The sequence below is a fragment of the Dryobates pubescens genome, chromosome 19 (assembly GCF_014839835.1).
Source record: "Dryobates pubescens isolate bDryPub1 chromosome 19, bDryPub1.pri, whole genome shotgun sequence".
Lineage (NCBI taxonomy): Eukaryota > Metazoa > Chordata > Aves > Piciformes > Picidae > Dryobates > Dryobates pubescens.
The window spans coordinates 19,413,518-19,430,581 of NC_071630.1; the positions used below are offsets into that span (position 1 = coordinate 19,413,518).

Here is a 17,064-nt window from a genome sequence, read left to right on the forward strand (position 1 = left end):
ATCGCACAAAAAGGCCTAATTATGTAACAAACTACAAGCAGCCTAACTAAGCAATTATTTCTCTTAAGCACCCTGTCCTTCAGATCTTACTAAAGAAAGCGATCATAATTTCTCTCGTTTCATGGGCCCAGTAACAATTACATGGATGATCGTAATGCTGCAGCCGGAGTTTACCAAAATCCATTATTGACATGAAAAGGCACTGGTTCCGACAACCCTTTCTATGGAAGGCCAGCGAGTACGCTCTCTTCCTCAACATCTAGCTGCCTTATTTCTCCAATGCAACTTTTACCCCAGAGAATTACACCCCTAGAATATTCTTTTACAGTTGGGATCACAATTCCAGTCAGCTCTTAAAAAAAAATAAAAATCACTCTGAAATGTCAGAAATGTCGTGAAAGTGGCTGCAGTTATTAACAAAAGGAAATAATCCCACAATCTCCTGCCCACTTCCTACCAGTAATTAGTTACTTGTTGAATATAATTTACGCTGCAAGTAATTTCTGCTATTAATCTGAGAGCTGCCCTGGTTAATCCAATATGAACTTTATCACGTGCACATACATAGGATTTTACAAGGCTAAACTTAGTTATCCACTGATTGCACCAAAAATGCATTTTAAGTGGGAAGTCTTCCTGCTAAGAGTGAAATGCATGAGTTTCAAACTTAAAAAGAAAGCAAGAGCAGTAAAAGAAAAAAAAACATAAACCCATGCTGTTGCACTTTGAGGAACTTTTTCCTATCGCTCTTTAGATATGAAACCATAGCAAAAAGTTTTAACACACCAGAATTTGAGTCAGATGCAAGAAATTTTTAGGAGGCCTCTCTATACATCCACTCAAAACGCTACCCAGCAGCATGCTGCTGCAAGTGTGTCAGGAACTAGCAATACTACGTCTGCCTGAACCCTGCGCAAACTTAGGAGAAGAATGGAGCGCTCTGAATTTCGAGGCTTTGTTTTGCAGTCTCAGAGTACATAATTCAAACTCGTCCTCACTGCGGCTCACCCACCCAGCCTTGCTCAAGTGTAAAGCTGCTGCCAGGGCTGGGGACCCAGGAAAGGTAGAGGGTAACTCTATGCTAGTATTATTACAGCGTTCTGAATCCTGAAAAACCATTACAAAACACACCCTCAAGGCAACTTACTCAAAACTTATCGTCCAACCATGTAAACCAGCTATAACCTAAACCCATTACTGAGAAGGGCAGGGGAAGACCTCTGCAGACTGTACAGCACAGCTTACTGCTTTTCCTGAGAAACGACTAGGTGTTTTAAAAAAACAAAACAAACCCAACTTCGTAATTCACTTATTTAACTTACAATAGCCACGCAAACTCAACAAAAAGCTTCACTTCCGTGGCATCATTTCAGGCAAAATCTAACTTATTCAAATACATCTTTTAGCATCAGGCAGGAAAACTGCTCAGTTAACATTCCTTTCTCACACTCCCACTGTCTTTCATTTGAAAATGATGTGCAGAATCAGATCAAAAGCGCAAAACCAGAGGAGAAAGGCTACTTTTAAAAAAGATACTTGGGGGTGTTTGACCTGTTCCGTCTGATAAAAACAAAAAAGACGGCAAACGTCAAAGGGTGCCATCATACAAAGTGAAGATGAGAAAAATCCTTCTTGTCTTTCCCTCTCTGCTTACTTTAGGAGTTCTGAATTCTTTCATACGAGGCCGAGGAAAGACAAATAAAAGCCTAACGTTTTCCCTAACTTCTGCTCCAAATTTCAAGCGGAAGTAGAAATAATATCGAAAGAGAACTAAGTATGTTTACTGAAATGAGGAAGGGGATTACACTGAGCAAACGGCAAAACTCGAGTGCACTCAAAGAGCACAAAACTCATCCGAAAAGCTAAAGTCTCCTCGTAGGAACCAGATTACTTTTACGAAAGTTTCGGCAGAGCTACACGAAGCGACTGCTGATGTGTTTGCTGGTTTGCTAAGTGGGCGGCCCAGGGATTTTGGAAGCCCGGTTAAGAGCTCGCAGAGGCAGGACAACATCCTGCAAACTTTCCGACTTGATTTATGCGCGGAGCCCGGACCCTGTCCCCGTGTTCCGACCCCGAGCAGCCGAGGGGCGCGGGCACCACAACACGGCCCAGCTGCTCCCGGGGGCAGCTCGGCGAGACACAGGGCAGCAGGCACCTCCGGAGCGCGGAACAGCCACGGCTGCGGAGGGCCCCTCGCCAGCGCTTCCTTGGAAAGTTGAGAGGGAAGCCCGAGGTGCTCTCGGCCGGCGCGGCCGGTTGACGAAGAGGCCACCGCCGCGCCCCGGCCAGCCCTTACCTGCCGGGCCGAAGCGCTTCTGCCCCGCCGCCGGCCGGTCCCGGCGCAGCCCCGCGGCGCCCGCCCTCATGGCCACTGGGGGAGCCGGCCGCGGTGAGCAAGGGGAAAACGCTGCCCCCGGCAGCCCCTGCCTTCCCGGCCGCAGCTCCCGCCGACCACTTGTCACCCCGGGTCCCGGTACAGGTAGGAGCACGTCCCCACTCAACCGCCCACCGGGCTGCAGCGAACTTCTCCGAAATTCCCCTTCTCCCGGAGAGGGAGGAAAAAGGTAGGAAGAAAAGAGGGAAGGAATAAATTAAAAAAAAAAAAAAAAAAAGGCTGTTTCACACGATCCTTCTCCAAATCCTGGCGGACACAAAGCCAGCGCTTATTCCTCGCTCACCGACTTGGAGGGGAGGAGGAGACAGAGGAAAGGGAAAAAAAAAAAAAAAAAGCACACCACCAACAAAAAAGTCACAACTTTAGGGACAGAAAAGAAGCTCCGCGCTACTCGGAGCTTCTGCGCCAGGGGTCGCGGAGCCCCTCTCCGGCGCGGCGGCTCCCGGGAGGGGGCGATCCCCGTGCCGGCCCGGCCCGGCGGCCCGGCCCGGCGGCGGTAACTTTTTCGCCTCCAGGAAGCTCTCGGTGCAGCCAGAGGCCAAGGCTGCTCGGCGAAGGGGCTGCGTACCCCGCTCGGCGAGACTGCGGGGTAGTGGGGGGGTGCGGGAGCGCCAGGGTCCGCAAGGGTGCTGGGAAGCGGGGGGTGGCGGAGAGGCAAGAAAGTGGGTGCCTGGGGCTGTTTTCCGCCCCTTTCGGGGGGATGGTGCGGGCAGCGTGTGTGGCCGGACGGCACATCCGTCCCGCGGGGGCTCCTGGCTCAGCCACCCCGCGGCAGCCCCACTTTGTTTCCCCGCTCCGCGGGGCACGGAGAAAGGCGCGGGGGGCGCGGATCCATCTCCCGCAGGCTCAGGATGCCAGACCGCCCCGCGGGGGGAGGGCGGAGGAAAAACATCAAAAAACGGAAAGAGTTTGGAGTTTCGTTAAGAAACAGGCGAAACAAAACACTGAGTTAAAAAAAAATATAATAAAATAAAAGCCAAGAACTTGGATCAAAATCCCCGAAGGACACCCCCCCCGCACGTAACTCCAGCAGATCCAGCTGTCCCGCTCCGCTGCCCAACGCGGTCCCGTCTCCCCGCAAGGTAAGTTGATCTATTTTGTGTGTGTTTGTGTTAAAATGTGTGCGAGGGAGAGAAGAAGAACTCACCATTTCGCTGTGATAACAAGGCCAGATCGGGGTCGGATTGGAAATGCTGAGGCTTCGCCTGCTTTCTCCGCGACATGCTGGCTCAAACATCAGCTGGGGCAGAATAAAAAATTACTAAAAAAAAATCTTCTCAAAATTACGGAAATCGAGCCTCCCCCCCCCAGCCTCCCCAATCCTCCGCGCACCGCGCATGTGTCCTGCTATAATTATGATTATCAATAATGCATTGCGATTAATCATAGAGGGGCTCTTTGAAAGGCGATTGGCACATGGCCAGCTCTATTCAAACCAGCTCGCCTTAATCAATTAGGCGCTGATTTGCTGGAGACCCTTGTCTCTCCGCCGCTCCCACCCAATGAGTCGATCCATGTGGCAGGAGAAGGGGCTGGATTTCCCCAAAGCTGTTTGGATACAGTTTAACCCTCTTAGCAACCAGCTGGGGCTGCATCGCGCCATCCCGGTTACTATAGGAATGTGTCTCCCCTCGCCCCTTCCTGCAGCCCCGACGGGCTCCCCGCGCCTCCCTCCGCCCTCCCGCCGTTTTACGCTACTTTCCCCCCCCCCCTCCCCTTCTTCTTTCTTTCCAATATTTAAAAAAAAAAAAAAAAAAAAAAAAAAAAGGAAAGAAGAAGCGCGCTTCTTCCCCAGTCTAACCCCAAGCCCTGACCCGCGGAGGGAGGGCAGTGTAAGCAATAATCGATTGAGGGGAGGACGCACGGATGAGGGGCGGTCGGCGGGGAGCAACGGGCCCGAAGGGGCGGCCCTGCGCCCCGGCGATGCTTGGCAAGTGTCTGCGCGGGAGATCCCGCTCCGGGCCTGGCTCTGGTTGCCGCCCGGCCCGGTGCACTGCCGCTCGCTCCGTCCCACTGATGCTGCTGCTGCTGCAAAAAAAGTTTCGTCTGTTTTTGTTTGGTTTGGTATTTTTTTTTTCCTCTTGTTCCCGCATTTGCAAATAAAGAGCCATTCTCGCCCTCCCCCAGCTCTTGCCCGACATCTCCCACCCCCCCTTCCCATATATCACGGGCCCAAGGGGTGCTGAAAATAGGAAGGGTTTGTTTTTTACCTCACACATTCCCAGGACAATTAAGGGAGCGCCGCTGGGAGCGGCGGGCGGACCAGGCGGCCGCTCCGCCCCCGTCGGCCGCGCCGCGCCAGTTGGCTGTGCCCGGAGTCAATCCGCCCGCCGCCGCCCGGGGAAGGCTGGTGCCAGCGGTAGTGGAGCGGGCCCAGCTCTGCACCCTGGCCGCCCTTCCCATCCCTACAGGCTTCTCCCCTTTTCCTTTCCTTCCCCGGGTGCCTCCGCATTCCCGCGGCATTACTCCTGACTTTTGTTTTCCCTTCGGACGCGGGAGCGCTGCGCATCTGCCCGCCGGAGACAGGTCCGGCCGCGGTGAGGCTGGCGAGGGGTTGCGTAGCGGCCGCGGTGCCCCGCGCAGGAGCCGCCGGGCCGAGTGCGCGCGTAGACAGAGCCGCCACAGGCGCCCGGAGGGGGCCGGCCGAGCTCTGCTCACTCTGCCTCTGGGCTGCGCGGCGGGGCGGTCACTGGGGTTGCGCCGGGCAGAGCCGCCCCGGTCCGGCTGTCCCTGTGCCCGTGCGCGCCCCCCTGTTCGTAGTTTGTCCTGGTACTGAGCACTCGGAGTAGCAGAACCGTGCTAGCAGCGCTCTCCTGTCATGTAATAATAATCATGCATCAAACTTGAACGCCTGGCTGTTACTTCCAGAGGAGGAACCTCTTACAAATAAACTTTACGATCTTGCAATGAAAAGTGTATTTGCAAGGTGTCTACAGACAACACTATTTTTAATTGCTCGTCTGTCTACCGAAACGCATACACCGCGGGTACAGGGCGTGTTGCGCTCACGACGCTCTCTGTTCTCCGCACTCCTCAAGTGACTGCGGTCCGCGCACAGAAAGTTGCTGTGCAATGAGCCGAGCTGCTAGAAGCGGGAGCGCAGACGTTTTCCTCCACCCCGACCCATCTAGTGCTCTCTCCTCCCACTACCCCCGCTGGATTATTTACTCTTCTATAGAAGCTACTCCTTTTTCCCATATTAATATTAACAAACTCTCTGTAAAAGCAAGAGGCTGATCAGATACAACTCATTTCAATTTCAAATGAGCCGGTAAAACCTAGAGAGCGAGAGAGAGAAGTGAGCAAGGGAGAAATCTTGCCGTTCGAGCAGCCGGCTCACTCGCGATTTCTCCTCGTTATTAAACGAAAGAGACTGTAAAACGTTTAGCAAGAAGGGTGAAAAAAAACAGCAGCCGCAAAAAAACCCCAACCAAACAAACACATACGAACCGACAAAGCCTCCCAGGTGCCACTCCTGTATTTAGTCAGTGTTGCAACGTGGTCACTGACGCTTCTTTTCATTTCTGCACAGGGCGAGCCCCCTCCCTCCCCGCAGTATTTGGTACAGTAGAATTTGAGAAAAAGACAAACGAAGCTATCAGCGGGGATGATGTTGAAGAATGAAGATAATAATCTTGCTATAGGTGGTACTTCACATGACATTATTTTTCACTGAATATTTAAAGAGATGTTTCGGCAGAGATGGATACACTCAGTGCAGGCTGACACTCTGCTTTACCCTGAGACAGTGGGATGGAAACCGAACCTGAGCGTATACAAATGCACACTTTTCTTACAACCAGCCACACGTAGATGACCACAAAATGCCCACGTCGATCTATTTACACCTCTGCGTCTGTAGTTCTAACTATACCCAACACTCCGTTAGCTCCCCACGTTTCTAATCTAGCCACTTCCCCAAAATTATTCTCGTTTGCAATTTCATTACACATTTGACGATTAACCTTAAGAAAAATTTCCCCAGATGAGCAGTACCTTTGGTTCGTGGCTGGAAAAAGACGGCCGTGGACCAGTAATTGATAAGCAACAACAGCAAAAACGAGAAGAAAAACAGTGGATCAAAGGAAAAAATAATCTGGAAAAATAATTTTTATAACTTTTTTTTTTTTCTCTTCCCCCCGTTTCTCTTCCCCCTCACTAGTGTATAAAGCAGCTCCTGGTATTTCATCTAGGGCTGCCTGATTATTTATTGTTTGTTTTCCTCTCCTTCACTGGGGGCCGGCTGGGTGGGGAAATGGTGGGGGCAGAGCAACATTGCCAGGGCTAGAGAAAAATCGGTCTCTATTGCCGTTGATAGCAATACATCAATTAAACGTCATTCTCTCTAATAGAACTTGTGAGAGTTCACAAGCGTAAATAGTCTGATCTTGAGTTTTCCCTCTCGAAGCTCCCAATGACAGTGACAGATATTTTTCCCTCCCTGCCACACCTTGGAGATTTCCGCCCCCCCCTCCCCCCCCCCCAGATTATTCTTTTTAATGGAGGTGGGAGGCTTTCTAGTGTGCTTCAATGCAAATCAGCCTGGCTGGAAGACACCCGTGGTGGGAATCGATCTCCAGTTCATTGAGATGAGCACAGAAGGGAGATGGTAAACAGGGGATAATTTGCAGTTCATTCTGCTGAGAGACGATTTCAATGAGATGCAACACACTAGACCGGATTATTGTTATTAAGGTTTGCTAACAAAACCCACACCCCTATTACGCAGGGGTTAAAAGCTGCACAATCCTCACATAGTTACCATACATCATTAATAACGATTGGGGGGGGTTGTGTGGAGGGGGGTGGTGGTAGGGGGAAATCCAATTGATTTCATATTTTTGCGAGCGTGCAGCCCCGTAGCAGCTTTGCGGGCGGAGAGTGCGGGACAAGCCGTTCTGCCGGGGAAAGCACCCCGAAGTCAGCCCAACCTGCGACTCCGCTCCGTCTCCGTATGGCCGCCAAATCATTGCCAGGAGAAAGCTCTCTCCGTCTAACCGAACCATTCTCATTTCTGTGCTGCAGAAATACCCACTTTTCAGTTAACAGGACAAGTTGTTTTGCTGTGTTGTTGGATTTATTTTCCTTTCTTCCTCGTCGTCTCCTATGTTCGCCTTTTGCCCCCTCCCTATCCTTCCCGTCCCCCTTTTATTTTAAACTAAGAAAGATACTGCACAAGAGTTTCAGACGTCGCTACAGTGACCTCTCCAACAAATCGTTTTCCAACTAGCACAGGTTACATGTATTTTAGAAGTGTGTGTAATTAGGGGCTTCCAGATGCTGCAGTCAGCTGGGAACTTGGCTTTGTGGTCCGCTGTATAATAAACTTTTGAGACAGTCCTGGGGCGCAGCTACCCAGGGACAGCGAGCACCAGCTATCTGGTATTTGATTATCAATATCCTGGATCATGCCATTCCATACGGACACTGCAAGACCTATAACTGTGGGTATGACTACTTTTGTGGTCATACTGTCAGTTCTCCCCCCCCCCCCCCCCCCGCCCCTCCCCCCCTGTATTTTTTTAAAAAAAAATTAATTTTCTAATAATAATTCTCCAGGAATTCCAGGGGCACCAGAATTAAATTCTTCTCCCTTATTACTGACAATTTATAATTGATCATTGCTCACAAACACAAGCTTATAGCCACGTAATTAAATCGTAAGCAAAGCGGGTTGAGCCAGAGGAAAAAGGAAAAAAAAAAAAGAGGGAAAGAGCCTCCTCCTCTCTCCCCTAAATCCCAGAGAATCGCAGTGATGGGGAACTCCCCCACACCCCAGATAAAAACGAACATGACTGATGCTATAACCGGCCAAGGTGGGATTATTTAATCCAATCCTTTCTATACACATTTACTGCCTTTTGTTTGACCTGGTGGCTGGCAAATTTTCACACCTTTTGAGTCTATTGATGAAGATGCTTCTGAAATGATTATCAAGAGATTTACAGCCATCACCACCCACCTATGGGAAAAGTAGTAAAATCAATCGCTCAATCAATCAGACCCCTCTGTGCATATCTTTTTAATCTGCTCTTTTAGCTGTTTTATTACAACACAAGCATTAAATATGTTTGTTTCAAATTTAACACGAATGCCTCTGAACAACTCCGTCAATTTACACATAAATCACGAAGCAAACAAGCTGGATGGAAAGTTCTTCCCCCACCCCGGGGGTGGGGAAGAGAGTTAAAAAACAAGGAATAAAAAAATACCAGCAATATCCTACATCAGCATACAGGCAACTATTCTGTACGTACAGCACACCAGGCAATAAAAAAAGCAACCAACATTCAGAAAGCTAAATACACAGCGCTGCAAAAAGACTTCTATGCACTTTTACAAGACTACACAGAGAACCTAGAAAGTGCCAGTAATTACAGATACTCTCACATCCTAAAGCCTACCATTATTTCCTCTATTTGCTATGTTTTATTAATAGCAGAATGTCCTATTTCTTATTATAAAATAAATGTCTTTTTTTTTTTTTTAATTTAAATTGAATACCATACACTTCAGAAAGTGTTTTTATTTCAGTATTATTATTAATCCCAAGGCATCACTCTATTCTTTATACACTTTTGTTAGGTTCAAGAAATAGAGGGTGTTTCAGGTAGGCTGCTTGTATCAGAAATCTTCCCACCAGTTTGTAACACAGTGGTTGTCATGTAAGAATGAGTCTATAAGATCTATAGAGAGCCAAGAATTTTATGTGATGCCATGGGAGAAGTTTGCTCTGCAAGCCAAATGCCTTTACATCCCAGTGTAATTACTGTTTTGTTTTTAAAATATTGCAGTGGATCCCAGCTTCCACCAGAAACCCAGAATTTTAGAAAGGAAGTGACAGAGATTTCTCCTGACATAGATATAAAATTTTAGAAATCATCCTGGGCTGTAAAGACACCCTCCAAAGATATATTGTGATGTCTCTCATCACAGAAATAATGCCGAGTAGAAAAAGAAAAACAAAACAGTAGACACTGAAATACGTAAATGTCATAAGAGGAGTCACGAAAAAATATATCTGGTATTGAATGATAAGATTTAACTAGCTATCAGCCAAAATTTCCTCCTTAAGAAAAGTGCATTCATACAGTAGGAAAACTTCATAGTCATAACTGGATATGTGGGGGGTGGGGGGGGGTGGGGTAGGGGGGTAGGAGAAGGGTCCTTAAATAAGTGTTCCTTAGGACTTGCTTACCTTTGAAAGAAAATGACACCACATTCTGTAGGTTGTCAAAATAACAAGGGCAACATTTCACGTGGCATTTTTCTCTGAAACAGAACCTATGGATGGTTTTCGACACGAGAATCACCTAATGAAGTAAGACCTGTGGTTGTCAAAAAAGGATTTTCAGTGTCAAATCATATTTACTGAGTGTGCATTTTTATTTAAATTTCAAAGTTTCATTTTAATCTGGAGAATATGCAGTGATAATGGGATAAAGATGTCACAAACCTCAGGGGAAATGTTGCCTCTAGAGTCCCAAATTTCTTGACTGATAAAATGAACCCAACCACCCCTCTCAATTTCAGGGCAAATTTTTGATTCTAACATAGTGGAATTATTTGTAAGCACAAACATTTGTTTGCATAATATTGAAGTGCCCTGATTAATATATGGTGTTTACAACGTGAAAATTGTCATACACTGCATCAGCACAAAAAGCTGGCTTGGCAGCTGCTACTTACAATAAAGTAAATGCCTCATGGATAACGTTCTGCTTTCCATGCCTGGGCTAAGCAGAGTCCTCACCGTCCACCTTCTGTCCTCAGTTTTGACCATCCTGTTAATAGAATAGGTCTGCAATGACAGTGTGCAAATCATATCCCTCTGTGTGTGAATATATTTACTCACAGACTTACACACACATTATCTGGATCTTGTGGGGAGCCTATTTCCTCATGGAGCAATATGATCCCCCAGCCACATTTCTGCAGTTCTCTTTTCTTCCCATTAGTGATCATTTAATGTTCAGATGGCAACAGCAGCCATCACCTACTTCAAAAGGTAACAACAGAAGTTTCTGATTTCTTGGAATAATTCTGCAGCAGGGAAGAGGGGGAAGAGTTGAACACTGGAGCTGCCAGCCAGATACTGTATCAGTGACAGAGACAGCCTTGTAAACTGCAGCTCCATAAACCCAAGATCATTCAGTTCCCACTTAGAAAATTTCCTTTCCTTCCCTAAGCAAAGCTAAAGTCACAAGATGCAAAGAGCAATCCTTAAAAAGAGACTTTAGAAAGACTCTTCCTCACAAATCCAGAAACTGTATTTGGATTTAGTGAAATTGTTTTTTACTTTCAGCGTGGCTGTACAAACTATTTCTTGAATCTCACCCTGTGTTATATATTCTGTGTTTCGGTCCTTCTTCACACAACTTCAGATTCCATTTCAAATGGAGTGTTCAGGATTGCAGAGCACATTTATTTGCATGCTGTAAGCAGCTTTCTGCAGTCTAGCTGACTCTCCTCAGGACTGTACACAGTCTTTAAGCTCTTCTGAGCTCACTCCTAGTCACTGACACCCTAGAAGAGGTGACTGAATAAGAATTTAAAGCTTGAGAAAATTTTAGATCATACTAAAGGCATTTGTGGCAAAAAATCATACATGTGAAGACAAATATAGGTCCAGTCTGCACTGGTTCAGCAATTCAACAATTACTTCATGTAAGTACTACAACAGGCAAAGCAACAAGGGGAGAATCATACTTGAATATAAGAGAACATAGTACATTTAGGAAGAACTTGTATCAAACACCAGTGCTTACTCTACATCCATTTGCAAAGCTCAAGAATACATCATGAAGAGCCACTTTTGTCCTCAGAAGTTTGCAACGCAAGCGCCCAGTCCTAAACATCTTTGTTGAAATTCATCCTTGTGCAGGAGGCAGAGCACTGACAGGGCATCATGGGCAGTGTTTCAGTCTAGAGCTGCATATGGGCAAATATCCAGCAGGCGCTGGTGATAATCAAGTAAGTTGTTTCTGACCACCATCTGTCACTGCCCCATGCCAGGAAGCCACTGTCCCACCAACTGAGCTGGGGCAGTTGCGGATGGACTCTTCCAGCCCCTGTTGCGCTAGCATTAGCAGAAATGTTTGCATGACTTCCTCCACAAGCAAGGGATGGAAATCTCCTGTATGGGGCAACAGTGCATGGTGTGGTAACTTCTTAAGTCGTTCCAGCTGTTTGCAAATAGAATATGCATCTAAGCCCCCAGTCTATACAAAGTGATTTCTGAGAGGAGCTGTATTTGTGTGCGTGTGCCAGATCAGGCCCATTACTAACTTCAGATGAGCATAAACAATTGTTACACACAAAAATGCTTTAGAGAAGGCATCGCTGACAATGCTTAGGATGTAAATACCATACCTCTAAGTAAGATGTCTCTTGTTAAAATGTGTCATTGACAACTGCATACCTTTACACTCCTACACATCGTAGGGCTTGAAGTCACTTGCTCTGCCTCTAAAGTTTACTCAACCTGGCTTCTCCTGCAGTTGAAGCAGCTTTCATTTTTATGCTTTATGAAAGCACAAGCAACACTATAACATGTAAAAATAACAGTTTCATGAAAACATAGAGCCAAATGCATTATAAATGCACTGAATTAAGTGTAATTAAACAGAGGATAAATATGGTTCATTCCCTCCTCCCTTGTCAGCACTGTTTTCTCTGACACTGTACATATAATCTCACAGCACAATAACACTGCTGCACTCACTCTGTTCGAGCAGTATCATTCACTTACTCTTTGTTTCATTCCTAGAATTCTCTAAGAGCAGAATTCAATTTCAGCCAGTGTTGCTCTCCAAGGGCTGCCAGACCTGCTGCTCCTTTGCCCCACTGGTAATGGATTGCTCTAAAGTAGGACAAGACCTGCCTGTGTTCAGTGATGGGAGTCACACTGAGCAGAAGCAATTAGGTAAACTCAGTGCAAAGGTAAAAAGTGATATGGACGGGAGCCTAATGGGGGAGAGATAGGTAAATCTACATTCAGGGCCAGCACTGCCACCACCTTCACACAGCACGCAGCTGCCTGGGGCTGCAAAATGTTTAGTAACACTTTCTTGTGCTAGTGACTGTGCCTTGTGAGGGGCCTATGTTTAATGTTTTGCCTAGAGCAACAAAATCCTGTAATGTAACTGGTGCTGGTTGCCATATTCAGAGAAGCCTGCAGGAGTTTGCTAGTGACTTGGAAACCACTCACTGCTTCTGTAAGTAAAACAACTCTGACAGTTTAGGAGTACAGCTCCTTAAACCACCTGTTCCAATCTGCTAATCACAGGTAATCTTGGCTTTTCAAGGGGATTACTCAAAGACTATATAAATACTAAATAACTGAAGTAAAAAACTGTTACTGGTAATTCACCTTTTTTTTTTTTTTTTTAATGATAGCACACAATTATTTTTGCAATAATTGTAGCCAGTAACACTCTACAGAAAGTTCTCACACGATTGACTCTCCTTTCAGGAATGAACTGTTGAATATACTTTGCATATCTTATTATTCAGCTTCCTTATTGTCATTCTCATAAAATCAATCAAAGTGATAGCTGGTATGTCTAGAATCAGACAGAATTTAATCTGGAAGAAATATACATAAGTATATTAGCACTGGACGTGTATCTGCTTAGAGGAGCTATGTATCACTACAGGGAATGCAGTGTTCCGTGCTTGAAGCATTGGCATCTATCTACAAGATTACACTAATTTCAGTCTAGAAAGATGACATTATGAAATACTGTTTGGCAACACTCACATTATGAAGCTAAAAACAAATATGCTAGAAAATTTGAAATTAATTGAATATACTTTCATTTTATGACAAACCATATTGCAGGTGTTTACATTGTATTCAATAAATATTAGCTGTAAACCTTAATACAACCCCCAATTTTGGTAGGTCCAAGAGTCTGGGAAAATCCAGGTGTCAGTTCAGACCTTGTACCCCTTTGACTGCCAGTCTGAGTCCCTATCTTTGTAGGCAGATCCTCAGAGGTGTGGCCATGTGGGCAAGGACAAAGCTGCCTTGGAGGCGCTTGCCCTCAGTGCTGTAGTGGTCCTGTTTGTCTGTGGATCTTATGATCTCAGGATGTCCAGGAGGTTTGTGCATAACACTGGTCATCATCTTAGAAGAATATAATGAAAATTTTGTAAAGCATTTCCCTCTAAACTCCCCCCCCCCCCCCCCAAACCATATGGGTATTACTGGATAGTCTATCCTAATAAAAACTAGTTTTCAATACATAGCCCACAAATTTAAGTGGTTCAACTGCAATGTATTCTAGGTTTCCAGGTGAGACTGGATGGCCTTTCTAGTCCAGATTCCCCATCCAACCTGGGCTTAGTCTATAATTCTGTGGCAGAAAATCAGTTTTACATTGGGCTATATCATCTACATATTTACTGCTTTATTATATCTTTCAAATAATCAATGCAATTTGGGCTTTATCATGGAAAGAGTGAAACCACTTGACTGACATGATGGTGAACTAAGTGTATTAGAAGCTCTGACTCTTTTCTTTCTTTTTCATTCAGAAAAGGGCAAACAAATCTGGATTTGTGCTGTACAGAATTGCAGTACTGCAGGCTAAAACTTTCCTTCTCAATCTAAAAACTTTCCTTCTCAATTTAAATTCATTTAAAATTGTTATGCTTTACAAACTTCCAAATGGGATTCTAATTGTTGACAGACATTTTACATTACATGTGTCTATCACTTTGATTTAATATGCATTTTCAATGAAATTTAAAAAAAGACCTCTAAGGTGGCAATTTAACAGGAATACATGCTGTGAATTTCAGATATAAAGAAATATCTAGTTTTCAAGGGTGTTTTTTTTTTGGTAGATGTGAAAAGAGCCCTCCAGGAAAAAAAAATACTTTAAAAAAGGAAAATCAGAGGCCGTCTGTGTGGCTGAATTATCAGAAGCTAAATATCTCCAAGAACATTACCTCCTGTTTTAGTCAATCACAGCCATCAGAGGCAAACCAGGTTTTACATTTATGCAGCATTTTAGTAGTGCACTTCAAAAAGTATTAACCATGAAAGACAGCAAATATATTTGGAAACCCCACATCTGGTTTATTACATCTCATGACCTGATTTAATTTTCTTCTACAGAAAACCCACATTGAAATCTCTGCAAGTAATAGGTACTTCTTGTCAACTTTGATAAGAAACATTTGAAAGGCATTCTAAATGTATTCTCAAAGCTAGCTTTTCTGTGTCCCTAAAAGAGGGGAAACCAGACCTAGGAGAACATACAAGCCACAGAAGAGAACTCTTCTGTATGAAGTCTAGTTTTGAAATCACGAGACCAATAGTTAATAAACAAGCCCTAATCTCTAGACACCAACAGCACAGTGGGAACAGTTCTGCATCTTTTACTCTGAGTTTGTTAGGCAAAATATTATCTACTTTTAAATATCTCCATTTTCTTCACAACATCATTGCAAGCATCTTGACTTTGGCTTATTTTATATAAATATCTTTAGATCATCTCGTTTGAGTGGTCTTGCAGGATGTCCCAAAAGCTACACTTGATGGCAAGAATAAACATTCATTTAACTTTAAAGGCTGCCAGAAAGTCTAGTTACTTTGATTTAGGGGGATCATTTAAATTAATCCCTATGCTTGTGTAGAAAATATGTAATGTAATCCATTTCTGTCTTCAGCTTCAACTTGCCATTGGGGGAAAAAGTTACTCTACTAATGTTCTTATCTTGACAAACTGGGGGGGGGGGTGGGGGTGGAAAAGAAAACAATGTATTTTTAAGGAATTCTGTCTTAATGACATTGGGAAAGAACTATTCTAATACACAACTGTGTACTTATACCTCTGCATAACTGCTGTTAAAACTAACACACAACAGAGTTCTTCAGTGGGAGCAGTAAAACCGGATTCTATGTATGTGTGGATGTATACATACTAAATCTCTTTTTTAACAAAAACCCTTAATTACTATTTTTTTTTTTTTTTTTTTTTTTTTTAATGGCTTTCTGCCTTAGCAGTCCAGCTCATCTAGTACTGTTGTGCTACAGAAATCTCGTGGTCACCTTTGTAACATCTTCCATCTTGCTGAGCCTCTTTTAAAACTGCGGAGAAATTTCCATGTGAGAAAGAGTTTGGGTTTTAATTTAATTTTTACTTTAAAATTGATCTGCCCCTCAGCTGAAACAAGTATGCAGAGCATACTCTGCCACAGGCATGAAGAGGGAAAAAATTAAAGGAGAAGTTTAGCTATGGTAAATCACTGTAATGCCACTGAAGAAAATAGGACTATGTCAATTTAGACTAGCTGAGGTTGTGGCCTGATATTTGTGCTGAAATGCTGAGGCTATGGCTGAATAAATATTTATTGAAAGCTGACTGTTGGGGTGCAGAGGGTAGACTGCTCATTAGCAAACAGTTAGGACCCTTGTTTTCATCTTTCTTTAGGAATTCTCCCAATTTTTTATTTATTTTGTTTTTCAGGGAGAATTTTGTCTGAGTAAAGAGTACAGATACGATCCTTCTTACTTATAGGGATTATACTGTATACAGTGAAACAGACATTTTCATGTGGACTTTTGAACTTGCACCCATTTGACTGTCCTACACTGATTCATGCCATGTACTGTACATGAATGACTAGTAATGTTTACAAAATGAATTAGTTTGACTCCAGCTCTCCAGCCAGAAAGTAATCAAAGTGAAGAGCCAAAGTATTTCTGAAATTCCAGCTTCCCTAGCTAGAAACTTCATGCTCTGTCTCATTAATCAGGATATTAATGTAAAATGTACATATTCTATACCGAGGGACAATTAACAACAGCACTGATTCTGAGCAAAGTACACACATTAACTAGTCCACCCCCAGAATGCTCTTGTGTGGTGGGCAAGTCTGGTTACAGCATGTGGTAGAGACAAAAACAGTGAAAATGTCTGTCAGTAAGCAATTCATCTACAAGTTGTAGTAGGTGTTTTTTCTAAACTAAATTCCATTTAACATTTTATTTCACACCTTCCAAAGCCACTATATGCATTCATAGGCATATATTCAGGAATCTTCTTATGCAAATATTTTTAATAGGGTTATTCATACCTGGTCACTAAAGTCCGGGAAGCTCTAGGTTTATTCTCTCACTAACCACCTTAATTTAAGCATTCAGCAGCAGCAGGACAATCTTCAGAACAATCTCATCCTATGAAACCCATCAGCCTTTGTTAATGAAAAAATTATTATGAAATAAAACAATGTTATTTAAACATTTTCTTTGGCACAATCTGAAACTCAAAATGGATCACTGAAATTTCCCTGAGAAAACCAGTTTTCTAATCTGAAAAGCACCACTTCATATAAAGCTGGAGATGTCTCAGAGCCAAATTGTTTGCTCCTGTAAATGGTTAGAGCTCCACCGAGGGAGGATATGAAATAAGGCTCTGTTGATTTTCCACTAGAGCATCTGAACCACTTCCCCCATTCCTAGTCAGTTAAGGCAGAATGAAAAGAGGAATAAACCCTGATTAGCATATGAGATCTTCATTTGATGTAAATTGCCACAACTCTACTGAACATCTGACTCAAGCAGAGTTAGAACAGGACTTACCACCAAGAAGATCTCGGCTAGGGCATTTTAATGGTGATTTTATGGGGGAGGTTATGAACCTGATTCTTCATCC

At 44.3% G+C, this 17,064-nt stretch overlaps 1 protein-coding gene across 5 annotated transcripts in view; it reads right to left on the reverse strand.

Moving 5' to 3' along the window:
• The window catches only part of SALL1 (spalt like transcription factor 1), a 16,785-nt gene extending 10,378 nt beyond the window's left edge, over nucleotides 1–6,407 (reverse strand). The window contains exons 1-2 of one of the 5 annotated variants that reach the window (XM_054169931.1): nucleotides 5,846–6,407; nucleotides 3,543–3,635 (exon numbers count right to left, since the gene is read on the reverse strand). In XM_054169931.1, the coding sequence (XP_054025906.1) occupies nucleotides 3,543–3,618 (76 nt within the window). In that variant the 5' untranslated portion in view covers nucleotides 3,619–3,635; nucleotides 5,846–6,407. Of the gene's footprint in view, nucleotides 1–2,296; nucleotides 2,486–3,542; nucleotides 3,636–3,727; nucleotides 4,055–4,605; nucleotides 4,629–5,845 lie in introns of those variants that run through there. The other 4 variants (XM_054169933.1, XM_054169930.1, XM_009903744.2 and 1 more) reach the window with 4 other exon arrangements.
• Nucleotides 6,408–17,064: the final 10,657 nt, after the last annotated feature.